Source organism: Galeopterus variegatus, unplaced genomic scaffold (assembly GCF_000696425.1).
Source record: "Galeopterus variegatus unplaced genomic scaffold, G_variegatus-3.0.2 Scaffold313, whole genome shotgun sequence".
Taxonomy (NCBI): domain Eukaryota; kingdom Metazoa; phylum Chordata; class Mammalia; order Dermoptera; family Cynocephalidae; genus Galeopterus; species Galeopterus variegatus.
In genome coordinates this window covers 624,671-651,990 of record NW_007726424.1, presented here as the reverse complement: position 1 = coordinate 651,990, position 27,320 = coordinate 624,671, and the positions used below count along the sequence as shown (strand labels likewise).

Genomic DNA, 27,320 nt, shown 5'->3' with positions numbered 1-27,320 from the left:
GGTTTTGATGATGGGACACAATAACTAACTACATTGTATATTGACAAAAAAAAAAAAAAAAACCATGAATAATAAAGTATAAAGAAATAAAAGGAGAACCTACCTGAAGTCTTGCTAGCTGTGCAGTACGGGCTACTATTTTATTGTATGGCTCAACAATCTTTGCTTTCATCCTAAAGGAAAAAAAAAAAAGAAGAGTAAAACTAAAGTCATTTTCAAAATATCACGGATAAAAATACTTCCATTCCATTTATTTATAATATGAGCAATGGTACCTATCAACAGCTCCTTGTAAAGCCCCAATTCTCGTCTGCATCATCTGAAGAACACCTAGGAAAACATAACAGCTTACATTGGCTTTACACATTTATAAGGGTTCAAATTAAGTAAAAAATTAAAATAACACATATACATATATAATTTTAATTTTTTCTGCTACCATCCTAATCTAAACAACCAATATCTTCTTCGTGCACCATTGTAAAAGCCTACAAAGTAGTCTCTCCTTCCAATCCTTGCCCCACAAAAGAAGCCTGAGAGGGAGTGAGGAGAGACTCGGTATGGAGTTTCCTTTTGTGATAATAAAAAAATGTTCTGGAACTAGAAAGTGGTGATGGTTGCATGACATGGTAAATATACTTAATACCACTGAATTGTACACTTTAAAATGGTAAATTTTGTCATGTGTATTTTACCACAATTACAAAAGAAAAAAAAGTCTGAGCGATCTTTAAAAGTTCAAATTGTACCATAACATTCCTCTGCTTAAAACCTCTCCATGGTCTCCCCTTCACTCCTATAACTCTCAAAAATTAAAACTACAGTCCACACTTTAGTATAGAAGGAAGGCCTTGCATGATCTGGAAATAGTATACTCTCTTCCTAGTATACTCTGTCCAACCCTCACCACCACACTCCTACTAGATAAAGTCTTACTATTTCTCCAAGCCTTGGCTTATGGAAACAATTACCAAATCCCCAACTAATTTAGATTCTGTCTTTCTCTTCTATAACACACTATACTTTTACAGTACTTCATGACACTAGTTATATATGTTTAATGTTTTATTCCCCCACTAGACTATAAAGGAAAATACCTTTTTCATTCACTACTGAATGATCAGAGCCTAACTCAGAATAATTCCCGGGGTAAGTAGTCAATAAATATTTGTTGAGTTAATGAAGTATGTGCTATATAAAAAATAAACATGAATAGCAAGCATATTATTGCCTTTATTCTCTAGGTTTAAAACATGAAGACATTTTTACAAAATTGTGAAAATATTTTTAGAAAAATAGATCTTAAATTTTATTATCTAGGCTTTCCATTACTACAGAGATTTAACTATTTTTTTTTTTTTTGTCTTTTGTCTTTTTTCCGTGTCCGGCAACGGATCGCAACCCTCAGTGTTGCCCCCGTACCGGACCGGGGACCGGCAACGGGATTGCAAGCCTCGGTGTTGCTCCCGCGCCTCGCTCAGCCAGCGAGTGGGAGCCGGTCTGTATGTGGGATCCGAACCCTCGGACGGGAGCGCCGCCGCGCTTCCCAAGCGGCGCACTATCCAGTGCGCCACCGGGCCGGCCGAGATTTAACTATTTTGAATTCCACTCTTTAAAACTCAGTTTCTATATTTAACTAGCATAGTTATAGTTTTTAAAACATAATATTCTAAATAATTTTAAGTATGGAAATGTTGTCATATATTAAATGAAGTAACATTAGAACTAATAAACATTCAAGGGCTGGCCCATGGCTCACTCGGGAGAGTGTGGTGCTGATAACACCAAGGCCACGGGTTCGAATCCTGCATAGGGATGCAGGGTTCACTCACTGGCTGAGCGTGGTGCTGACAACACCAAGCCAAGGGTTAAGATCCCCTTACCGGTCATATTTAAAAAAAAAAAAAACTAATAAACGTTCCTATCAGCATATAAGTATGTGTTAATATGGCTCAGTCCAACAGAATCCTCTTTGGACCTGAGCATTCTCACTTCTCTGATGCTTTTATGATTCATTTAGTATAAACCTCCAAGACTGCACTGTCCTTACTTGTTATCACCATTTCCTTACATCTTAATCTCTCCACAACCCACTCTCAATATATTTTCATAAGTACTTCACCCAAAACAGATCTTATCAAGGTCACCAGAAATCTCCAAGTTGCCAAATTCTACTGACAGTTCTATCTTTATCTTGTTCAAACTCTCAGAAATTCATTACATAGGTGACCACTCTCTCCCCGAAACATTTTTCTCTAGGCTTCCAAGTCATCACGTTCTCTGGGATTCCTCCTAAGTCCTTAGTTGTTCCTAGTTCTATTAAATCTCTATAGGATGGAGTACCTCCAGAATTGATCCTCAGTCATCTTCTCTTCTCCATTTACAATATTTCAGAGATTTCATTCAGTCCCAATTTTTTTTTTTTTTTTCCTTTTTGTCTTTTTTCGTGACCGGCAACGAATCGCAACCCTCAGTGTCGCGCCCGTACCAGACCGGGACCGGCAACGGGATCGCAACCCTCGGTGTTGCGCCCACACCTCGCTCAGCCAGTGAGCGGCCGGTCTGTATGTGGGATCCGAACCCTCGGTGGGAGCGCTGCCGCGCTCCCAAGCGGCGCACTGTAGCAGTGCGCCACCGGGCCGGCCCCAATGTTTTAAATACTATCTGTTCAATAAAATACTGATTTCATACACTCAGACAAGCCTTGAACTCTGCTATGTCAAATTTAAGATATCCAAGATAACTTCTGCCACAGCCCATCATAAATCATAATCTTCTTCAGTCTATCCCATCTCAGTTACTCATACCAACATCCACCCAATTTTTTAGACCAAAACCCTAGGAATTATTCATGGTGACTTCTTGCATCTTCTACCAAGTCCTTTCAAGCTCTGCCTCCATTCTACCCTACCCACTTCTCTCTCTCTCTTTATATCCACTACTCTAATCCAAGGCACCATCAACTTCAAATATTCTGATAGCTTCCTGATTTGTACCCCTGATTCCACTCTTGTCTTTCTATAGAGTCACCAGAGTAAACTATATAGAGAATTAATCTCATCACACAATACCCTGATTAAAACCCTCCCACAATCTACCATTGCATTTAGAATAAAATCAAAATTCCTTTCCAAGAACCTCATCTATTATTCTCTCTCTCATTCACTAAACGTCAGTCATTCTGACCTACTCTCTGCCCCTCAAACAGGCCAAATTTATTCCTGCCTTCCCATTGATTGTTCTCTAAGCCTGCAGTACACTTCTCCCTAGACTTTACACGATGGTTCCTTCTCATCACTCAGATCTTGGCTCAAATTTTATCTTCTCAAAAAGGCTTTCCCTGACCATCCTAGATAGTAAGGGACTCCCTTTCTTCCACCCCATTACCTGTTTTATTTTCTTTGTAGGCCTTACAAATATCTTAAGTTTCTGTTTGTACATTCTTTTTGTCTACCTCCCAACCTGGAACATAAATTCCATAAGGATAGTGACTTGGTCTTTTGTTCACACATGCCTGGCACCTAACAAGTTCTCAATTACTATTTGATTAATTGAGTGAACGAATGAATGATTAAGTGAACAAATGAATGAATGGGGTTATCTCTTCTTAATAAAATAGGTTTAATAAATATTCCTCAAAATTCCAAGAACAGAGAACTCTATTGTTACAGCTGTCTGGAACCTGGCAAATTATCAAAGTAGTATTTGAATGAATGAACAAAAAAATGAATTGGGGGCATTTTTTAAAATAAAATAGGCTTAATGAATGTACCTCCAAACTTACATGGCACAATTTTTACATGTTTGGGAAAAAAAGCAAAGGAAGTAGAAGCTGGGATAATTCTCAAATTTTCTAATACATGTATATACCATACTTACTTTCCAGCTTCTCAAAATAACATTTTAATAAGTGCTTAGAAATACATACCATGCTAAAATGAACATTAATCAATTCATGCTTGGACTTTTTATGTTCAAATAATTTGGAAAACATTCTAAGATTATCATAGGAACTCAAAAAAGCCAGCCTTTGTATTCTATAAACTCATCCAATGGATAGTCATTCTAACTCAGTCTAACAGACTATTTCAAATGCTGTAATCCTTGAAAAGCATTCTGGGGAAAACAAGTAATTACAGAGTTAAAGTGGATATAAGAAAACCACAATGAGAAATATTTCTGTTGTGAGGATTCATTTATACCTATACTCACTCAGAATGAATATGCTACCATGCCATCCTTATAAATATTTATAAATGAAAAACTTATCATTTGTTTAAAAAATTACCATTGAAATATTACTTGCTTTCTGAAACCCATATAAATATGATGAGATTAAAAATATATAATTTCCGGGCCGGCCCGGTGGTGCACTGCTACAGTGCGCCGCTTGGGAGCGCGGCGGCACTCCCGCCGAGGGTTCGGATCCCACATACAGACCGGTTCCCGCTCACTGGCTGAGCGAGGTGCGGGTGCAACACCGAGGGTTGCGATCCCGTTGCCGGTCCCGGTCTGGTACGGGCGCGACACTGAGGGTTGTGATCCGTTGCCGGACACGAAAAAAGACAAAAAGGAAAAAAAAAAAAAATATATATATATATATATATAATTTCCAATACTAAGTCAATCAGTACTTAGAGCCTCTTAATTTTCCCAAGAACATAATTGGATATCTATCTACACCAGATTTTCAAATAACAAACTATTATTTCTGAAAATACTAAGTTCTTCATCAGGATGTCTTAGAAACATTGTGTGTGCTGAGAATAAGTTAATACCTTGAGTACATGAAAAATATGGGGGAAAGCATTAAAGAATATTTTATCACAGAATATTTTATCTGTGAATTTGATCAGCATAGGAAAAAATGCCTTAGCTTTCTTTTGATGTGCAATGATTAATCATAGTAATCACAACACAAGTAATAATGTAAAACACAATAGTAACATTTCGTATTTATGAGATGTAGTTTAATCGAAAGAGAATAAAAAATTCATTAAAGATTTAGCCAAACAAAAATAAGAGGATTTATAAAAATGAAAATCCAATGTATTATCATTCTACTATACTTTCATTGAAAAGTGTTTCAAAGAAATACCCCAAGAAAGGCAAAAAGAAGGAAAGAATTCAAGCCTACTTCTACTACTAACCACTCTAGCAATTCTGATTTTTTTTTTTGTTTTGATTAACTAACACTTACAGGAGCATTAAATACATGCAGGCATTGTTCTAAGCATTTTGCTAACTCACTTACCTTTAGAATAATGTTATATCAGTGCATATTAATACCCTGTTTTATAGATAAGAAAATTGAGGCACAGAAAGCTTAAGTAACTTGCCCAAAGTCACACATCTAGTACGTAGCAAAGCAAGTATTTGAACCCAAATAGTTTAGCTTAGGAGTCAGCAAAGCTTTACTAAAGTTTTACTGGAGCACAGTCACACACATTCCGTTTACATATTTATTATCTGGCTGCTTTCACTCTACAATGGCAGAGTTTAGCAGTTGCAACAGAGACTGTCTGGCCTGCAAAGTCTAAAATACTTACTCTCCAAGCAGGATCCATAGTTCAGTGATTAGAGCACTGGTCTTGTAAAATACTTACTCTCCGATCCTTAAGAGAAAAAGCTTGCCAATTCCTGGTCTAGCTCTATATAATCTGTAATAGTTAATAGAAATATACCTTCTAAAGACTCAATCCCAGTTGCTTGTGCCAGTAAATCTTCATGTCTTGCAACGACCTGAAAATCAAGAATAAATAACCAGCATTTGCTCTAATTAACTATTAGGTATCTTTCTTTGTAACCACAATGTAGAATTGAAGGGCTCTCTCTGTGTATAAAGGGAGCAAACACTAATACAAAAGAAAATAATACAGGTTATGAAGGTGTATTTGAGATGAATTATTACCAGGAACACATACATACACTTATATTTCAACACAGAGCAGGAAGAGATACCACCTTTCACTACCCCTGACAATCCACTCAGTCTGCTATGACAAAATACCTTAGGCTGGGTAATTTATAAAGAACAGAAATTTACTGCTCACAGTGCTGGATGCTGGGAACTCCAAGATCAAGGCACCAGCAAATTCAGTGTCTGGTGAGGGTCCACTCCTCCATAGATGGTGCACATCTTCTATGTGTCCTCACATGGTGAAAGGAGTGAACAAACTCCCTTGGGCCTCTCTTAGAAGGTCACTAATCAACTCCTAAAGGTCCCACCTCTTAATACTATCACATTAGGGATTAAGTTTCAGCATGGGAATTTTATGGGGACACAAACAATCAGAGCATAGCAAGCCCCTTGTTCTCCTAATGGGATGTGCAAGAGGAGTTGTACCAAAATGGAAAAAACAGCTGATTCTTGCCATACTTTTATTATGCTTTCCCTTTAAAGAATGTTTTCAAACATCAGGTTCTCTTAATTCTTTAGCTTAATTCAGCATCAAGGCCACATCCCAATCTAGAAAGATAAAGTGCCCACCTATCCCTGAACATCTCTCTGTTTCCAGCTTCCCAATGTCACAGCAAATCCTCTTCCCCAGAGAAGATGGATAGGTTTAAGAAAATTAGGGCAGTATGAATGGCCATAACAAAAAACCAAAAAGGCTAAGAGTTAAAAGCCACACGCAAGAGATTCCTAGGAACATCAAGAAATCATGCAAATCTTTAGAATAATATATTTTGTACCCTTTATTCCAATAAATAAGAAGTTTCATGTCTAGCCTATAAACTGAAGTTCCTCATCAACAAAGGTTGACTCACTGGAACCCCTACATCTTTTACTTTGTCCTGTTTCAGATATCACCGCCATTCTATCAAGTCTCTTTCTATTATATCCATCTAAAATAAGTGTTACTTTTGGTCTTAGATGTCTTTTATTCTTAAGGTTGCCAGAAAATGTCTGATTTTTCCTTAGTCTATTAATATGGTCATCAATGTGTCCATCTTAAAAAGACTAATTTTCTTTTAATTATCTATTCTCCTTTATCCCTTGTGATACTTTGGAAAGGTTGAAAAGCCTAAAACTATACTTTCATAGATTCCCTTACAGCCAATTAGATGAACTTCCAAGAGATACAGAAGACAGAAGAGAGATGAAAGCTACCTTCTTACTGTTTCAGCTAGTAAACTAACCCAAAGCCTGACAACTAAAAGCATTTTCTACAGCTGGCCAATCAGCTCACTTAGTAGAGTGTGGTGCTGATAACACCAAGGTGAAGGATTCAGATCACCATACAGGCCAGCCTGCAAGAAAAAGGAAAAAAAGAAAAAAGCATTTTCTAAATATTCATCAATTAATATTGAACTCTAATTTTATATTGAGAATTTCAGAGTTAAAGAGACTTTAGAACTCATCCCAGTCCTATCTAAGATGTTCTTTCAACTGATAAAAAATGAAGACACAAAAAGTTTAAGTGGGTATATCTCAGGTTATACCAGATCTAGATTTTCTGGTTAAAAAAAAAAAATGCATTTGTTCATTCATTTAAATATTTTTAAAGTATCTACTAAGACAAAAGGCAACACTAGGAAGTATGCCATTAAACCACCCTACAAAAATTACAGAATTATAGAAGAAGAAACCTTCAAGATTATCTACTCCAATTGAGATAGGAGGTAGTCTCCCTGGGTTCAGGTTTCAGGCCACTCCCCTGGGTCTCAAATCACTCTCCTATGACTCAAGCCCCATCTCTCATTCCTGAGCTAAGGTGACCTGTGGCACCTATTTGTGGCACCAGCACATGGATGTTGAAACCACAGAAGGCAGACTTGTATAATCTCAGTGGCCAAGCATGCTCAGTAAAAACATTTATCCTTGAGTGTGGACTTTGACCAATGAGCATGCTCCAGAAGAGACCAACTGAGCATGTGCAAGACTAGCTTTACAAAACTGAGAACTGCCTCCTTAAATATTCATTAGATAGTATGAACACATGTAGATAGTGAAACTGTAAAAGTAGAATCCAGGAAGAAGGTGGGACCATTACTGTCTCTCTGGAGCCAGCCCATACTTCACCTATGGGGTGTGTATATCTTACTTTTTGTGTTAAACTTGCTACTGGCAGGCTGCTGTTCACTCTGGAACCAGTCTGCACTTCGTAAAGTGTGTATTTCTTACTTTAGTATTAAACTTGCTAAGGCCACCCTGTCTCTGGAGCTCGGCTACACTTTCCCTGTGATGTCTGTATGTGTTATTCTTTACATTAAACCTGTTTTCATTTCCTACTATGACTCTGCTTTTGAATTCTTTCTTATGGTGGAGTCAAGAACCTGGTAGAGGACAGGGTGAGTTGAGGCCAGTTATGGGACCTCCCCAGACCTTTTCTTCTGGTATCACAATATCTTCCTCTTCTTACTCATTTCAACCCATTTGATAGATTTTAAAAAGGCTCAAAGACATTAAATGATATGAAAGTCAGTCAATAGCATAACTGAGATTAGGATCCATTTCTTAACTCCCCACATTGTGTTCTATCCACCACACTTATTAACTTTCTGTAATTTAGCAATTTCTACACTTTGTGCTCATAAAGTGTGAACTACTGATGAAATATCCCAATTTCTCCTATTCATATGGTTCTACTTCTAAAATTCCATTTTTTATTATCTTCAAAGACATACTATTTTTTGCCCACTATATTCATTGCACATTAGTTAAGGTAATGAACAGAAGTATGAATAAAAAGTTTTTGGAGAGATGGGTATATTATTTTTTCAACTATGAAAAAGTAATTTACAGAACACTTTTCAGAAATGTACTTTAAAAAATAAGTTACACTGGTAAGTTATGTATTTGTTCATGTAAATATGCATTTAGATTTAACAATAATAAGATTTCAAAAATGCTAAATATCACTTTAGGTTGAATAATCTGTACAATCCAGAAGACTGGAATTACCTGTAGGTGTAGTTCTTTATCCAATTGACTGATTCCTTGGGCAAGTTTTGCTAGTTGTTCAGCAATTACAGCTTGATGAATAGATTGGGAAGTATAAGTCTTTACATCAAAGTCTTCATTTAAAAAATCGCTGTAACACTCTGGGGGAAAAATAAAAGCAAAAGTTCTTAATCACCCTGTACTAAACTAGTTATTAAACATAGAACAATTACAATCATAATTAACAAATTTTAAGGTCTTCCTATACACTAGGTACCGTAGTGAATGCTCCATACAATAATGAGGAGGAAGTGGAATGGGCAACTGCAGAAGAAAAGTAGTAATACTCCTGAGAGTTAACTATGTGCCATGCACTGATCTAAATACTTTCCACATATTAACCCATTCAATCCTCACACTACCCTGTTGGAACTACCATTTCCCCATTTCACAGATGAGGAGATAGGTACAGACAGGGAATGCAACTTGTCCAACATAACTGTCTGAGATGTGAACCCAGGAAATCTATTTGCAGTGCCCACACTCTGAACCTCCCTGCTGTACTGCTAAATGCTTATTTTTTATTACTATACTTATCATTACATAATGTAATCATTTTTTGTGGCCTTTACCAATTTCTTCCTAGCTCCCCTCCCCATTTCCCCTCCCTGGTGGCCTCAGTTCCATTCTCTCCTTCAATGAATGATTGTGATTGTTCTATCTTTCTTTCTTTGTTTTTTAACTCCCACTAATGAGTGCAGACATGTGATAGTTCTCTTTCTGTATCTGGCTTATTTCACTTAAAATAATTTTCTCTAAGTTCCTTCATGTTGCTGCAAATGGCAGAATTTCATTCCCTCTTATGGCAGAGTAGTATTCCATTATGTATGTATACCACGTTTTCCTTATCCAGTCATCTGTCAATGGACATTTAGATTGGTTCCAACTCTTAGCTATTGCAAATAGAGCTGTGATAAACTTGGGAGTACAGGTATCCCTTCGACATGATGATTTCCATTCCTTTGGGTATACACTCTACAGTGGGATTGCTGGGTCATACGGCAGTTCTATATGTAGTTGTTTGAGGAAACTCCATACTGTTTTCCATAGTGGCTGCATGAGTTTACAGTCCCACCAACAGTGTAGGAGGGTTCCTCTTTCTCCCCATCCTTGCCACGGTGAGATGGTATCTCAATGTGGTTTTGATTTGCATTTCCCTGATGCTTAGTGATTTTGAGCTAAATGCTTACTTTTATAGGGAATCAAAAGGAAGGAAAACATTGAGTAAAAGATTAAAAACATAACTTAACAATATCCTTTAATTCAAGAAAGCAAGTCATTGCCAGTGAAAAGACAACAGGAAAATTGGCTATATAAAATTCTCACAACCTCAGATATCTCTTAATCAATGCATACTGTTACAATAAAGTAAATCTGTAATTTTAATAGAAATAGGCAAACACAAACTTACAGGTATTAATGGAAATTTAGGATTTATGGGTAAAATAAGCAAAGAAAAACAGTTCAAACTGGCCCTTAATAGACAGGAAAAAGAATTGATACTAAATGTTAAGGTGTCTTTCTATAAAGAAATCCACAGATCTGCAAGTAAAACAAAATTGAGAGATTCAAAGTTAAAAATAGATAAAAAGAAATGAGGCTCAAGGTAGGCATATACTGCAACCTCCTAACCATATGGTATAGATAAGGCTGCCCTGACAGAGATTTTGAAACTAACAAGCAAAATAGAGTACTTATAAGAAAACTTCGATTGCCTTTATCCACTGTCGTATATGCTCCATTAGTTTTTGTTTTGTTTACTACCACATCCCCAGAGCCTGAACAATACCAAAGATATGGCAGGTGCTCAATATTGGTTGACTGAATTAATTCATCTATTTATCAACTGAAGGTATCATTCTGCTAAAAACAAAGACTCATATTCTTGACTACTCTCAAAATGTACTGGAGTGAAAAAAGAAACTGCTAGTTTGGTCTTAATTCTGAGAACCACATTTCCTTCCAATTTGCCAGACAGACAAACGGAGAAGGCCACTTCAAGCAGAGGGAAGGTTTAGCAGCAACAAATGCCATGGCATATTTTGAGAAAAAAGAGAAATATTGACCTCAATATATCTAGAACATAAAGTGTATGTGTTGGGCAGAAAGGTAAAGAATGATAGATGAGGTTCCAAAAGAAGGTTTGGGGACAATTTGAAAGCAGGTTTGTAACACATCCAAAATATTTGAACTACAGTCATTCTCGGTATCTCTAGTTCCAGGACCTCCCTTGGATAGCAAAACCTGTGGATGCTGAAGTCCCTAATATAAAATGGTACAGCATTTGGATATAACTTTTGCACATCTTCCCATACACATTAAATCATCTCTAAATTACTTATAAGATCTAATACAACATAAATGCTATGTAAACAGTTGTTATACTATATCGTTTAGGGAATAATGACAAGAAAAAAAAGGCTGTACATATTCTGTGCGATTTTTTTCTTTTTCCAATATTTTTGAGGATGGCCAGTTAGCTCACTTGGTTAGAGCACAGTGCTGATAATACCAAGGTCAAGGGTTCATAGCAGCATACCACCCAGATGCCAAAAACATATACATACACACACACACATTTTTGAGGGATCTGAAGTTGTTGGTTGAATCCATGGATGAAAAACCAATGGATATAGAGGGCTGACTTTATATCCCATTTAAGGTTTTAAGAAAGAGCACTGCCAGCTTTGTGTCCAAAAACAATAATTCTGGCAGTGGTATGGAGGATAACTGAAAAGGAATTAGTAACACAGCAGTATGCTGGAGTTGGCTCCTATTGGCTCTTGACAGCCAACTGTTACATTTTCAAGAATTCTGTGAGCCAGTTACATCACATGTAGGTATTTCAAAATTGACCACGGTGAGGGTATTTATACTATAGAAATCAGCAAACACTATAAAATCAGGGCTTTTCATATTTTTCCCAAAAAGCTGATTTACCAACACAACCATGATGTAGAGTCACAGAGGCCAGTGAAGTCTATGTTAAGAACCCAAGTGACATAATGAAGGCCTGAATAAGATAGTGGCACTAAGAATGTCAAGGAAGTGACAAATTTGACAAATATTCAGACAGGAAAATATGTAGGACTTAGTGACAAGCTGAAAATGAGTAATTAGGCAGAGCAAATCATGGATTCCCAAGAGCACCTAAAGAATTAGGAATTTTTAAAAAGCACAGAACCCATAAGCCACATGAAGGTATTTCAAGAAAAGAGTCAAACCCTACTACAACTTCAAGTAAGATAAGGACCAAAAAAGTGTCCATTTGATTTACCTACAAGGAAGTAATTGGAGATCTTAGCATAGTGATTTTAGTGGCATAGAATAGGGGTGACTGGGTCCCTGGGGAGACAGGAAGAAAATCCAGAGCACAACAGGAAGACTGTCCTTAAGCAGCAGCACAGACTAAACTTCTGTTGTAATCAATAATGCAAGGGGAGGAATGGTGGGTTGCAGGTTCTGGTTTGGGGGCTGGCCAGTTAGCTCAATTGGTTAGAGCACAGTATTGATAACATCAAGGTCAAGGGTATAGATCTGTTTACCCAACAGCCCCCGAAAAAAAAAGTGTCCAGGTTTGACAGCAAGAAATGGAAAGTTCACATCATATGGATTTTTTTTTTTTTTTTTTTTTTTTAGGAAAACAGTCATTTGTTGAGCTTGAAGGGACAGGTTTGAAGAGGGTAAAGAAGATTTAAATAATCACTGTGGAGAATGGCAAAGAGAATAGGAAAATACAGAAGGGAGCATTAAGGACTATTCACCCTCCAAAAACTGGATTACAATTCCTGGAATGCATCCTACTGAAACATATTCCCATTTTTTGGCACGTGTTGTTCCTTCCACTTGTTCACCTGAGGAAGTCCTATTGACACTTCAAAACCAACTCCACCTAGAAAGCTTTTCCTGACACTCCCTAACTAGTCTTTAACCTCCAGTTACCATCTCTTTTATATTAATGTTCTACCTTGTACACACTCGTACTGCTACCCTTACAACTCTAAATTACAGTGCCTACCTCTATATCTCTACAAGATTATTTCCCCTACTACACAGTGAGTGAGGGTGGGAACTGAACATTTACCAGAAGTTCAAAACTTGGTTAAACTGAATTTAAATTAGGATATAAAGATGCATTAGACAAAGACCCTAACCTAAAGAATCTAACACAATCTAGTTCAGAAAACCACATTAGTTTTGACAAAAGTATATAAACTATCATGTTAAGGCAAGTAATTAAGGACAATGATAAAATGTTTGACAGTTGAGAAAAACCAATTTAGAATTTTATTTCAATCATTTATAGTCCATTTTGGTCTACAGGTACATGCATGTGCTTCTTACAGTGATGTTCAGTTTAAAAAACATTTATTCTGCACCTGATGTATGCAAAACATTTCTATTAACACTGTGGAATATAAAAGGGGGGTTTACAGTACAATAGAAGAGATTAAGTTAAGTATACAAATGATTTTAATACAAGGTAGAATGTGATGGCCATTGGGGGGGTAATGAAGAATAGGTAAGATGGGCTTTTTGGGGGGCGCTTAGAAATTTGAACTTTATTCTAAAGGATAAGAGATTCGGGACGTGGTAACTGAATTAAAACAACGTATTTTCAAGAGTACTATATTTAACTTATCTTCTCATTTTGGGCAACTTCTCTCCGAAACTAGCAATAAATCTGACAGCCATATTCGATACAAATAGTTAATCCCACAATGCCCGAACCCCCCCCCCCCAATGTCTGACTATGTGGATAATTGTTTCGTAAAAAAACAAACAAGCCTGAAAGAAGGGCCAACTGTAATTCCAAGAATTTGTTAATGGAGCGGGTGTTTCCAACTCTACTTTTTTCATTAAGCGTCTGTCATCTGTTCTAAGCGTCTGTCATGGACTCGAACACAGCCCTTTCGTCAAGAATTGCGGCAGCAGTCTGTGGCTGCCAACCTGGGTCGCCGGGTGAGGGGTCCGGGAATTTCAGGGAAGCCCCAGGCGCGTGGGTAGTCGAGTTGAAATGAGGAGCAACCAGAAACCAGGTGTCCCCAAAACACAGGAAGGGAAGAGGGGAGCAAGTACCTAGGGAAACAAGTCGCCGAGGCCCGCACCCGGACGCCAGGGGGCCGGGCGGAGGGGAGTGGTCACGTCGAGTCCGAAAAACTTTCTGCAAAGAGATGGGTCGAGTCCACCATCACTGGCCGGGCGCGGAGCAGGACAGCCCCCTTGCCCCAGCACCCGCACGAACCCAGACTCCTTACCGTCCTGCAGAAGCTCCAGGACTGTCGCTGCAGCACCTCCAGAGCCCAAAGCGCCAAGGCCAGCCACAGCGACTAGGTCGTCACCACCTTCCATGTTGGCAGGTACCGGGTTGATGGCGTCAGCAGCGAGGCCGCCCCGCCCAGGCGATGACGCAAAATCCCCGCGCCGCGCTAGTTAGATCAGTTGGTTAGTGAATGTTGCTGATAACATCAAGGTCTAGGTTTCGATCCCTGTATCGGCCAGCTGCCAAAAAATAAAATAGAATTTGAGAATTAGAATAAAAATACCAGGATATCTTTTGAAACACTGACTACTTAGAGTTCTGTTAATGCCACTTAACTTTCCTGAATAAAACAAGATATTTCAAAGTACCAGTATTATATATGAAATAATTCAAATAAAATTTTCTGGTTTGTCAATGTCAAACGGAGACACGGAAAAAATTTAAAAGTCACTTATAAATAGAGGCAGAATTCTCTTGTATCAAATTTTTTGTTTGGTTTTTGTTTGTTTTGGCAGCTGGCCTGTACAGGGATTTGAATCCTGGACCTTGGTGTTATCAGCACCATGCTTTAAACAAGTGAGCTAACCTGCCAGCCTGTTGTATACTATTTAATACTGTGAAAACAAGCTAAAAATATTTGAGCCTTTAAGCCTGATGAAAAATATATGTTGTTGGCAATTGAAATTGTTAGAATGATGGGAATTCATCTAGTAAAAGTACGTTTTCACTATACAAACTGATTGTTTTTTTCAGATTTGAAACAAACCTGTATTCATGAAGAGTGACTGCATACAAACCACAATATGCCAAGAAAGAAAAAAAGATCCATTAGAAATGTTTCATTCTGGGCAGCTGATAAAAGTCTGTGCCCCAATGGTTCGATATTCTAAGTAAGTGTTTTTAAATGGTTAATGAACTTGGTTCAAACCAAGATGTAGTTGCCCTTTTATACTCTGACATTTTAAAATTACTTTAAGATCACCCATCACATGGGATCTTCAGACTACTAGCTTTGGAACCATGACTTAGAATTCAGTCCTGGTGTTACCACTTGCCTCGTATGTGTATAATCCTGAGTAAACAATAACCTCTCCAAGCTTTGCTTTTTCTGTCTATAAAAATGGTCCCTCCTTCAAGGATATAGTGGATATCGAATGGATATAAACATGAATGTACAGCTTTTTGTTTGAACATAAGTCTTGGGACAAATGCTCAGGAGTACAATTACTAGGTCAATGGTGGTTTTATATTTAGATTTTTTAAAAACTGCCAAACTTGTCCAGAGTGGCAGTACCATTTTACACTTACATCAACAACATATGAGGGATCCAGATTCTCCTCATCCTCACCAACTTTTCATAATGTTACTGTTCTTTATTTTAGCCATTCTTATAGGTTTGTAGTCATACCTCATTGTGGTTTTAATTTGCATTTCTTTCATGACTAGTGATGATGAACATCTTTTTATGTTCTTATTTGCTGTCTGTATATTTTTGAAGAAATGTTTCTTCATGTCTTTGCCCATTTTCTAATTGGATTGTGTGCTTTTTTTAATAGTGAGTTGTTGGGTTTTTTTCAATTTTTAATTGTTGTAAAATACACATAACATAAAATTTACCCCTTAATCATTTTTAAATACATAGTTCAGTAGTGTTTTGTTTTGTTTTGTTTTTATCTTACAAAACTGAATCTATAGCGATTAAACAATAACTCCCCATTCCCTTCTCCTCCAGCCCCTGGCAACCATCATTCTACTTTCTCTATGAATCTGGTCACTCGAGGTACTTCATATAAGTGGAATCATACAGTATTTGTCTTTTTGAGACTAGCTTATTTCACTTAATGTCATCAACATTCATCCGTGTTGTGGTGTGTATCCGACTTTCCTTTTTAAGGCTGAATAATATTTCATCTTATGTATGTACTACATTTTGTTTATTCAGTCATCCTTTGATAGGCGCTTCGGTTGCTTTCACCTTTTGGCTATTGCAGATAATGCTGCTATGAACATGGGTATACAGATATCTCCTTGAGACCCTGCTTTCAGTTATTTTCAGCTGTGTACCCAGAATTGGAATTGCTGGATCATATGGTAATTCTATGTTTTAATTTTTTGAGAAATCTCCATACTGTTTCCATAACAGCACCATTTTACCTTCCCACCATTAGTGCACAAGAGTTCCAATTTCTTCACATCCTTGTCAACACACGTTATTTTCTGTTTTTTTAATATGCATTCTAATGTGCGTGAACCACTTATTGTAGTTTTGATTTGCATTTCCTAGGGATTAGTGATGTTGAGCATCTCTTCATGTGTTTATTATACATTTGTATATATTTGTAGAAATGCCTAATTTGCTTTCGGATTGGGTTGTTTGTTTTGTTTTTGTTTGTTTACTATGAGTGTTAAGAGATTTTTATATGTTCTAGATGCTACTCCTTTGTCAGATATGTGGATGCAAATATTTTCTCTCAATACATAGCTTGTCTTTTCATGCTAACAGGGTCTTTTGCAGAGCAAAAGTTTTTCATATTGATGAAGTCCAATTAATCAGTTTTGCCTTTTGTAAACTGTGGTTTTGGTGTCAAGTGTGAGAAATCTTTTGTGTAGCTCTAGATCCTGAAGATTTTCTCCTAAGTTGTTTTTCTAAAAGTAATTTACATTCTACATTTAAGTCCATGATTAATTTTGAATTAATTTAAGTGTGAGACTTAGGTAGAGGTTTGTTTTTTGCCCATGGATGTCCAGTTACTCCAGCACCATTTGTTGAAAAGGCTGTCTTTCTCCTCTATTGAATTACTTTTGCTTCTTTGCTAAAAATCAGGGTTTTCTGTTTTATTCTATTGATCTGTATGTCTATCCCTCCACCAGTACCACACAGTCTTGATTACTGTAGCTGCATAAGTCTTGAAATCAGGGAGACTGATTCCTCCCACTTTTTCTTTTTCAAAATTGTTTTAGCTGTTCTAGTTTCTTTGCTTTCCAAATAAATTTTAGAGTGATCTTGTCTGTATATACAGAAAAATCTTGCTGGAATTTCCATAAGAACTGTGTGAAACCTGTCTATCAGTTTGGGGAGAATTAACTTCCCTACTATGTTGAGTCTTCCAATTCATGAACACAGTATTGTCTACTCATTACTAAGAATTTTTTTTAAATTTATTTCATCAGTGTTGTGTAGTTTTTAACATACAAGTTCTATACATGTTTTGTAAGATTTACACCCAATATTTTTTTGAGCAATTGTAAGTAGTATTATATTTTTAATTCTGGTATCCATGTGTTCATTGCTAGTACATACAAATTACAGTTGGTTTTTGTATGTTGATCTTATATGCTGTGAACTTGCTGAACGCACTTATTGGTTCTGAGAGGTATTTTGTAAATTACTTGGGATTGTCTGTGTAGACAACCATGTCATCTGTAAATAGGGATGGTTTTGTTTCTTCCTTTCGGTCATATACCTTTTATTTCTTTTTCATGTCTTGTTGCACTGATGAGACGTTCCAGCACTATTTTGAATAAGCATTGATGAGAGCAGACATCCTGGACTTGTTCCTGTCTAGTGGGGAAGTGTTCTGTAGGGTTTTTTTTGTGGCTGCTCTTTATCAAGTTGAAGAAGTTCCCCTCTTCCTTTTTTCCTGAGAGTTTTTTTTTATCAAGAATGAGTATATTTTTTCAAATGCTTTCTCTGCATCTATTGATATGATCATGTGATCATATGATTTTTCTTCTTTAGCCTGTTAATATGGTAGATTACATTGATTGATTTTTGAATATTGAAACTTCTGTATTGTTGGGTTTTGTTTGTGTTTGTTTTTGGTTTTTGTGGCTGGCTAGTATGGAGATCCGAATCCTTGACCTTGGTGTTATCCGCATGCACTCTGTGAACATTCTGTTTTAACTGGTTTTTTTGGACACCACTCCAGCAAAGAAAGATGAGGGGGATGGCATCACCTCATCATTGTCAGGTAGAAGTCGTAGTCCAGGTTCTCCAGTTGGCCTCCTTTAACATCTGGGGTCAGGGGGCTCCTCATTACTGCTGGTCAGGAATGAGAGTTCCCGCTCCCCCTGGTAGGGGTAGCCTAATGACTGCTGGACAATAATGAAAGTCCTGACTCTCCACTAGGTCTCCTCTGACAACATGGCCAGCACAGAGAGAGAGGGGTGCCTCATTATTCCTGGGTAGGTGTGGAAGTTCAGGCTCCCCCCACCCCGACCCCATGCTGTCTCCACTGATGAGGGGGTGAGGGCACCTCACTGGCCAGCAGGGATGAAAGTTCCAGATTCCTACTGGCCTTCATGGACACCACCACACTGGGCTTTTGAGGCACTTTATTGTAGCCTTGGGTGGGTAGAAGTCTAAGCTCCCCTGTCCAACTTTGCTAGTAGAGTCGAGGTCGTAGCTTTTCCTATAGTGTTTGGCTAGAGTAGAACTGGTAATGTCTAAAAATTTTTTTCTTGCTAGGTTGCCCCCTTACCGGTCCCTTGGTTAGATAAAGCAGACTTTTGTTAGGGTTCTTTTTGTTTACGCCCATTGGCATTTCCAGGTGGCTGGCTTCTTTAACTCTAAATCTAGGATATTTGAGGCAAAAAGGAAACCCAAGAATCTTACCTCCCTGTCATTCCTTAGGTCCCAAGGTCACTAACCTGTCTGCCCTCTTCTCTCTACCTTTTAGAATTTTCTTATGTTTGTTTTGTGTATAATATCCAGGGTTTTTTGTTGTACTTTTCCCCATTCTTCCTGCTAAGTATATCTACTCCATCTTTTCACAGGCAAAACTTTCCGTAATATTTGATAATTAACTAGGTTAAACTTGTAAATACATATGATCATGATGTTTTCTAAATGCATAATTAAGGTTTTATGTACTCACAGGTTGGCTTTTAGAACACTAGTAAGAAAATACGGTTGTGATCTGTGTTATACACCAATGATAGTTGCTACTGATTTTGTCAGATCTATAAAAGCCAGAGACAGTGAATTTACCACAAACCAAGGTATGTGAAACCCATAGTTTGCTGACTTTGTGAAAATTTTTTTAAAAAATTTTTTACAACACAATTCAGAGATTTTATATTAAAATATTTTAATTTTTTAAATGCTTTTATAAGTACTTTTAATGTTATTACTGAATGTCTTGTAAACTTGTGATATATATATCAAAGAATAGGGTCCGCCTTTCTAAAGGCCCCATCCTGTCATCTGGACTATTAGAATAGAAACCTGTCTCGCTGCCTCTGGTCTTGTCCCATTTTAAACTGTCCTCCAAACAGCCCAAGGTAACCTTTCTAAAGTGTAAATTTGACCATGTTCTTCCCTTCTTAAAATCCTTTTTGGACTCCTGATTGCCTAAAACAATGGTTTTCAAAGAGTGATCTCCAGACCAGTAGATCAGCAGCATCAGGAAACTTGTTAGTAATGGAAATTCTCAGGCTCCACCCCAGTCCTACTAAATCAGAGACTCTGGGTGTGTGGTCCAGCAATCTGTGTTTTGAAAAGCCCTCCAAGTAATTCTGAGCTTGCTAAAGATTAAGAATCACTGGCTAAAACTAAAATTCCAGCATCTGAGGATAATATACAGAGTTCTTCATGATCCAGCCTCCAAATACATCTTCCGCAGCCTTATCTTCCATCACTTTGCCCTCATATCCCACCAACTTTATTCTTCAAAAGTAATAAATTGCTCACTTGCTTCCGCCATCCACCATGTGATACGCTGTGTCACTGTAGAGTTACCGCCAGGAAAAGGCCCACACCAGATGTGTTCCCTGGACTTTGCACTTCCCAGCCTCCAAAACTGTAATCAATATTGTTTCTTTATAAAAAAAAAAAAATACTAAATTATTTTAAGTCCTTGAACATACTTTGTTCTCTCACACTTCCCTACATAGAATATTCTTTCAGTCATGCCTATCTTCCAGATCCCTCTCTCTTCTCTCTGGCACACTGCAGTTTATGCTTCTTAATCCAGCTCTCAAGGAACCTTTTCTGATCGCTCTCTACTCATGTCCTCCCTCTTACGCACAGGCTCTTTTGTTGCACTTAAACCTACTGATATAATTTTCTTTATATATGCCAATCTCTCCCGCTAGATTATGGGCTCCTTGAGGGCTGGAGCTATAGAAATAGCTTGATTGGTAACCTCAGCATCTAGCACTGTATTGAAAATATATTAAAACCAATAAATGGTTAATTTGAAATTCTGAAACTCTCTTGAGCTACAAAAGGGAAAGCACCCTACATCCCCATGAAAAAAAATTCTCTTATCCCATCATAATCCTGTAAATCAGTGGATTGCTCCAGAAATCTTGAGTCAGTGCAACTGGGATGATGCCTAGAAATCCTCATTTTGGTAAACACCCAGTGAATCTCCTACAGGTGGTCCTCAAAGAAAATTTTAGAAATATTAAAATACATCTACCCAGAGTTTATAACACTAACCCAAAGGTGAGGAAAATATGTTCTTTATAATCTTGCAAAGCTCTGTATTAAAATTTAAATTTTTACATGTAAGAGCACAAATACACTCAAAGACAAAAAAAAAAACAGGAAAACACAACACAATATAATACAAAATGTCTAGCATTGTAGATAACAGGGCTAATTTTTTTTATTCTATATAAAAAAAAAATTAGAAATAGGGCCGGCCCGGTGGCGCACTGCTACAGTGCACCGCTTGGGAAGCGTGGTGGCGCTCCCGCCGAGGGTTCGGATCCCACATACAGACCGGTTCCCGCTCACTGGCTGAGCGAGGTGTGGGAGCAACACCGAGGGTTGCGATCCCGTTGCCGGTCCCGGTCCGGTACGGGCGCGACACTGAGGGTTGCGATCCGTTGCCGCACACGAAAAAAAGACAAAAAGGAAGAAAAAAAAAATTACAAATAAAAAGAGGAACAACAAATATAAAAATTGCCTGTAGAAAAATGTGCAAAGAATATGACAAGAGAGCTCACAAATAAAAATATACAAATGTTGATATACACTGTAGAATAAGTTGTGAGGAAATAAAACTTTCATCCATATTGGTATGTATCTATATTGGTAAACCCTTGGAAGATAATTTTGTAATACCTATCAGAATGTTAAATGTTAAATGCCTATTCAACAGTTGCACTCCAGGGAATTTACCCTATGTATGTACTCACAAAAACATGTATGCAGGAATATAGTCATTGCAGCATTACTTGCAAGAACTACAATAAGAAACAGTCTAGAAACACACTGTATGGTCCACCTGTACGGTAGAGTATCCCACTAAAAAGAAGAAAATAGATCTGAGTACATCTCCCAGATACATCAGGGAACAAAAGAGTGGTAGGCATAGCAGTATATGTAGAACATTCATATTTGTTTAATTTTAGAAGTATATGTAAAATTGTTTTGGAATACAATAAACTAATTCTCACATTTGGGAAGGGAGTCTGTCAAGAGTGCTGGAAGACTTTTTACTTTTCATTTTATCAAATTTTGTACTGTTTTGAATATGTAGTGTAAATTGCTTTTAATTTAAAATATTTTCTAAATGTTTGATGTTACCATATTTGAACAAAGACTTCTTAAGCTGAAAATAGTTATTATTTTATCCTGTGAAACATTAGAGTTTGGTATCGTGTGTGTATGTATATGTATGATTTTTTTTCCTGTAAATTTTAATGTTGAGCTATTTGTTTTATCAGGTGATTGCCCATTGATTGTTCAGTTTGCTGCTAATGATGCAAGACTTTTATCTGATGCTGCTCGTACAGTCTGTCCTTATGCGAACGGAATAGACATTAACTGTGGTTGCCCTCAGAGGTAAAGCTCAAAGAAGTTAGAAAAATTTTTTAAAAGATCGGAAAAAAACCTATGTGGACATGGTAAAATATCTTTCTAAAAATTAAAAAGTAAGGAAAAGAGGGCCGGCCCGGTGGTGCACTGCTACAGTGCGCCGCTTGGGGGCGTGGCGGTGCTCCCGCCGAGGGTTCGGATCCCACATACAGACCGGTTCCCGCTCACTGGCTGAGCGAGGTGTGGACGTGACATCGAGGGTTGCGATTCCATTGCCAGTCCCGGTCCGGTACGGGCGCAACACTGAGGGTTGCGATCCGTTGCCGGACACGAAAAAAGACAAAAAGGAAAAAAATAAATAAATAAATAAATAAAAAAGAAAAAGAAAAAAGTAAGGAAAAGAGAGTTAAAGCACTGGGGTTCTAAACAAGAAAAGGAAAAGAGTGTAAAGAAAGAGTATTTAGGAACATAACTTTAAATCTTTTCTGATGGGTGAAACACGATGTATAGACCCTTAACATGTGTTTTGTCTCCCCTCACCACTAGAATTTTGTGTGGAACTGCCTGGAATCTCATCCATAAATAGTTACATGAGAATCTAATATTTACAGCAGTCCCTAAAAGGCGTTTTTACTGCCATGTCAGATATACTTGCTCTAAAAACTGATTCTGTGATTTGGGAGATCACCACATGTTTTTCTCCTAATTAATTACCCTTACAAAAATACTTTATTATAATTACCTTTTCTTTCTATACCACAGTTATTTTGTTGGGTTTATGTAACTGGGTGTTGATAGGATGCACTTAATTTGACAATAATATCCCTACCGTACTGGCACTGCACTAGATTATCTGTCAATAATTCAAACTGTCCAAAGAATAAAATCAAGGTTTTAAGTACAGCATAATCCAAATCAGATTAGACATATTTGTATACTCATTAGGAGAGTTAAATAAGCTGTTTAGTGGTGTTGGAATGCTGTAAGCCAAAAATATCTTTCTACTATTGAGCCTAATAAAACCTCTAGTTATGCACAATAAACATCAAATTTGGAATTTAAAAAATCTGAAGTAATTGTGGTTAATTACAAATACTTAAATCTGTTTTGGTTGAATGAATTTAAAATTCTCACTTGCCAGTGAAAGCCATTTCCCCTGAGTACTTTTTGATCTGGGAACATGTTTTCCTAATTTCATATTGATCCACTTAGAAATGTTGTATATATAAATTTTAGAAATCTCCATTCCAGATCACTAGATAGAGAAATACATAGATGCACTTACATTTCATTGCTTTAGAATTTTATGTTCTCTTCCAGCTGTGTGTAATTCATTTGTTGTATTTGTTTGATAAAGGTGGGCGATGGCAGAAGGTTATGGGGCTTGTTTAATAAACAAGCCAGAGCTTGTTCAAGATATGGTGAAACAAGTAAGAAATCAAGTGGAAAACCCTCGATTTTCAGTTTCTATTAAAATAAGGTAAAGGCAATATTTTAATCTATTGACAAGATAGTTCATCACTTAGGAAATAAAAGAATTTTTTTGGTGGAATGAGAGTGTCTGTTCTATATAAATTGCTAGCTGATGTATGGAAATGTTGAAACAAGACATTTACTAAATGAATATGTACCGTAATTTTTAATTGTAATCCTGAGCAACTTCCTTTTTTTAAACAAAAGTTAAAACATTCCTTTATTATTAAACAACTTTTTCCAGGTACAACTTAATTAATGCTAAGACATATTCCTGGTACCAAGAGTAAAAAATAGGAAAAATATCTGCACTACAATTTCACCATGAAGAGAAAATAAACCAGGAGTCAGGTTTTGGTGACAGGTTAAAAACATATTTCAAGATGTGTTCTCCCACTTGGGACTTGGACATGCACATCACATATTAAGATAGTGTTTTTCAATTCATTTGTGATGGTACTTTGATGGCTTTTTCATTTATGAAAGCCAGAAGGGAAGAGCACTAGGTAAGGTAAAACTTATCTGTTATCATTTATTGTTGCCAACAGTGAAATAGCTAAATTTGAGGTCTTGGGTGGGAACTGATCCCTGAACAAAACCTTACTGATGGTGGTATGAAGTGATGAAATATCATTTTAGTTCATTAATTTTAACATTAAGATTTGTGTGCTGTGAAAAGATGTAATTTTGAAATTATAGGATCCATGATGACCTTACAAGAACTGTAGATCTTTGTCGAAAGGCTGAAGCAACAGGAGTTTCCTGGATTACAGTCCATGGAAGGACTGTTGAAGAAAGACATCAGCCAGTCCACTATGATGCCATTAAAATAATTAAGGAAAATGTGTCTATACCTGTAATTGCTAATGGAGACATCAGAAGCTTAAAAGAAGCAGAAAATGTGTGGCGGATTACCGGGACTGATGGTAAGAAATAAATACCTGTATTTGTTTTATCTTTTTTTAGTTAGGAAAAAAAGCAAGTAGGGGAGTAATATTAATTTGATTGTCATTAATTTTAACATTGAGCCATATTTCTCATTGTTCTGATTTAAGCTAAGCAATTTATTAAAATAATATTAACTCCTCCACTTAGAAACAAATCATTTTAACTGGAGTAAATTAATTCAGTTACTTTTCTGCCACCATCATATCTAGAGACCAGTTAAGAATTCTTCAGAGTGCTCACATTGGGAGCACATATATTAAAATTGGATCAATACAGAGAAGATTAGCATGGCCCCTGCACAAGGATGACATGCAAATTCGTGAAGCGTTCCATATTTTTAGGAAGGAAAGAAAGACCTTAGTGGTGTGTTGGACTTGCAGAAGGAAAGAATATACTTAGGGTTGTTGGGGGTGGGGATGGGGAGGGATGTCAGAGATTTATTGGGTGGGGGACATAGGAAATAATCACAATTTGTGGTAATGGGCATGCTGATAGTATTGATCTAATCGTAACATCTTGGGCACAGGTGATGACGGTCAGCTTCGTACCCCATGAATATGCATAATCAATAAAAAAAGAATCTTTCAGATAGCTAGCTTATCAGTAAAATAAAGCACCTAGAATAGAAATGAGAGTTAATGAACTCAAAAGTGATTACAGGAGCCAAAGGAACCCCAGAACGGCTATGTAGTTTTATTATTCCCTTAAATTATTAGCATACAAAGCCAAGCCCTATTGTTAGATGGGAGAATTCAGATGAATTTAACCTTTAAGCAATCCAATTTATGACCATCTAGATTTACCCTAAAGAAAAATTAAAGACTAATTGTTTGATATAGAGGTCCTAAATAATAATTCTGTATACTTTCTTTGTTTACAAAAGGTACCAAAATAAATTGTTTTACAATTGAATTAAACAGACTAATGTAAATAAGGGCATAGTGAAACTTGTGATAATACTTTTTTTTTTTTAATATTCTCAGTTTGTTTCATTGAGTTTGAACTAATAACCATGGGTTCTTGATATATGGACATATATGATATGCTTTAATTTGTAGGTGTGATGGTTGCGAGAGGACTGTTAGCAAACCCGGCCACGTTTGCTGGATATGAGGAAACCCCACTGAAATGCATCTGGGACTGGGTTGACATTGCTCTTGAACTTGGAACTCCTTATATGTGTTTTCATCAACATTTAATGTACATGATGGAAAAGATAACTTCAAAGCAGGAAAAAAGAATATTTAATGCTCTGTCAAGCACATCAGCAATCTTAGATTACCTTACAGACCATTATGGCATTTGACTGGACTTCTTAAATTATTTTAATATATACTTTATACATACAGTGAAACCACACAAGGTCATATCTTGGTTTTTATTTTGTCAGTCGCTCTCAAACTTTAGTTTAAAAATAATTCCTGGGAGCATTTTTAAAAATTGGTCCTATACTTCATCTCAGAGGTTCTGATTCAGTAAATCTGGAGTGGACCCAGAAATTTATAGTTTTAAAGAAGACCCCAAGTCATTCAAACATCCTGGTCATCCTAGGTACAAACATTGACAAACGCTGCTCTGAATTCTATTACAGCAGTGAGAATTTTTTTCCTAAAAGAATTATGTTTTTAAAATTTTTAAATAAAACTTTTTATTTTAATACCAAAGTATGACTCATAGTATCTATAAGTTAACAAGAAGTATGTTTATAATAAAAATAAGTGCAAAGAAGTGTTAGAACAATTGCTGACATCTATATAAAATGAAAAAGAACAAGAAATTCTGAATATTATTGCACTCGGGTTATATTAAAAATTCAAATCAGAAAATCAAACATAGTTCCTAATTGAATTACACATCTCAAGGTATTTGTTTTAAATTATATGTAATTAAATTTGATTACATGGGATGTTCTCTATGATTTAAAACTGAGATTCCATGGAACTCTTTAAATGATATTAAATTTGGTGCATTTCAGGGCTTCTAGATCATTAGAAGATTAGTGCTTGATAAATATTTTTGTACTTAAAAAGATAAAATTAATTGCAGCACCCTGCATCTTAAGCATAAAAACTTTGGTAGCTAATCTGGAGATATATATTTGAAATATTTCCTAAAGAATAGTAGCCAGTTTTTATTTTTAATTTAAAAACCTAATTTTCATACTTTGTTTTTAGAGATGTTATTTTTATGCCTCTCAGCAGTTGATAATGATTGTTAACTTTAAAGTCCCATGGTTTGGGAGTATTACTAATAGATTTTGTTATTGGTGAATGTACACTGCAAGAATTAAGTATTTTGGGTTGAAATAAAACAGTTCATAATTAAAATATTCTATATTACCAACATGAAAACTATTACAAGGAGATAATTATCTGAAACTGCTTAATTAAAGAGTTTGGGAATATTAAATGAATCAATTTTAACATAAGCACTGTGCTGCCATATTTTTTCTTAGGCACATTGTGCTTTCACTTTTCAATTAATGTCTTGTTTAAAGATAACTGGCTTTTTCACTTAATATGAATAGAATATAAACAAATAGTTATGGTCAAAACCTAGCTAATTTGATGTTTGTAAATTAACTCTGAAGTGTACTATACTAGTGTTGTGAGCACAGCAGAATCACTAGAGTAAGGTGCCCAGTTTTTGGAAGGAACGAGTGTGGAAGGGCAAGGAGTTCTAATGCATTTGATTAAAAAGAACTTCCTTAGGTTAATTTATATTCAGACTTTTTTCTTTCTGTTACATGATCAAGTGTGTTTGTGATAAATCAAGAAAAAGCATTGACTTAAATGTGTTTTTTTATTCCATAATTACCTATTTTCAACATTTGTTTAATGTTCCCAAAATAGTTGTCTCCAAGAGGATGGTATTTTTATTGACATTCCTGATAAGTTGTCTGTATTGAAAAAAGTCT

General features: G+C 36.5%; 2 protein-coding genes across 2 annotated transcripts in view; one reads left to right on the top strand and one right to left on the bottom strand.

Annotated features, from left to right (window-relative positions):
• LOC103586181 (conserved oligomeric Golgi complex subunit 5-like) overlaps positions 1–14,317 on the bottom strand; it is a 33,177-nt gene extending 18,860 nt beyond the window's left edge. The window contains exons 1-5 of the mRNA XM_008567373.1: positions 14,206–14,317; positions 8,909–9,048; positions 5,685–5,742; positions 276–330; positions 104–173 (exon numbers count right to left, since the gene is read on the bottom strand). Of these exons, the coding sequence (XP_008565595.1) occupies positions 104–173; positions 276–330; positions 5,685–5,742; positions 8,909–9,048; positions 14,206–14,299 (417 nt within the window). The 5' untranslated portion in view covers positions 14,300–14,317. The remainder of the gene's footprint in view (positions 1–103; positions 174–275; positions 331–5,684; positions 5,743–8,908; positions 9,049–14,205) is intronic.
• A 634-nt stretch (positions 14,318–14,951) lies between these two features.
• On the top strand, positions 14,952–25,849 carry DUS4L (dihydrouridine synthase 4-like (S. cerevisiae)). The gene is made up of 6 exons (XM_008567372.1): positions 14,952–15,100; positions 19,091–19,212; positions 21,892–22,009; positions 23,340–23,462; positions 24,155–24,381; positions 25,462–25,849. The coding sequence occupies exons 1-6, from the start codon at positions 14,985–14,987 to the stop codon at positions 25,707–25,709; spliced, it is 954 nt and encodes a 317-aa protein (XP_008565594.1). The 5' UTR covers positions 14,952–14,984; the 3' UTR covers positions 25,710–25,849.
• Positions 25,850–27,320: the final 1,471 nt, after the last annotated feature.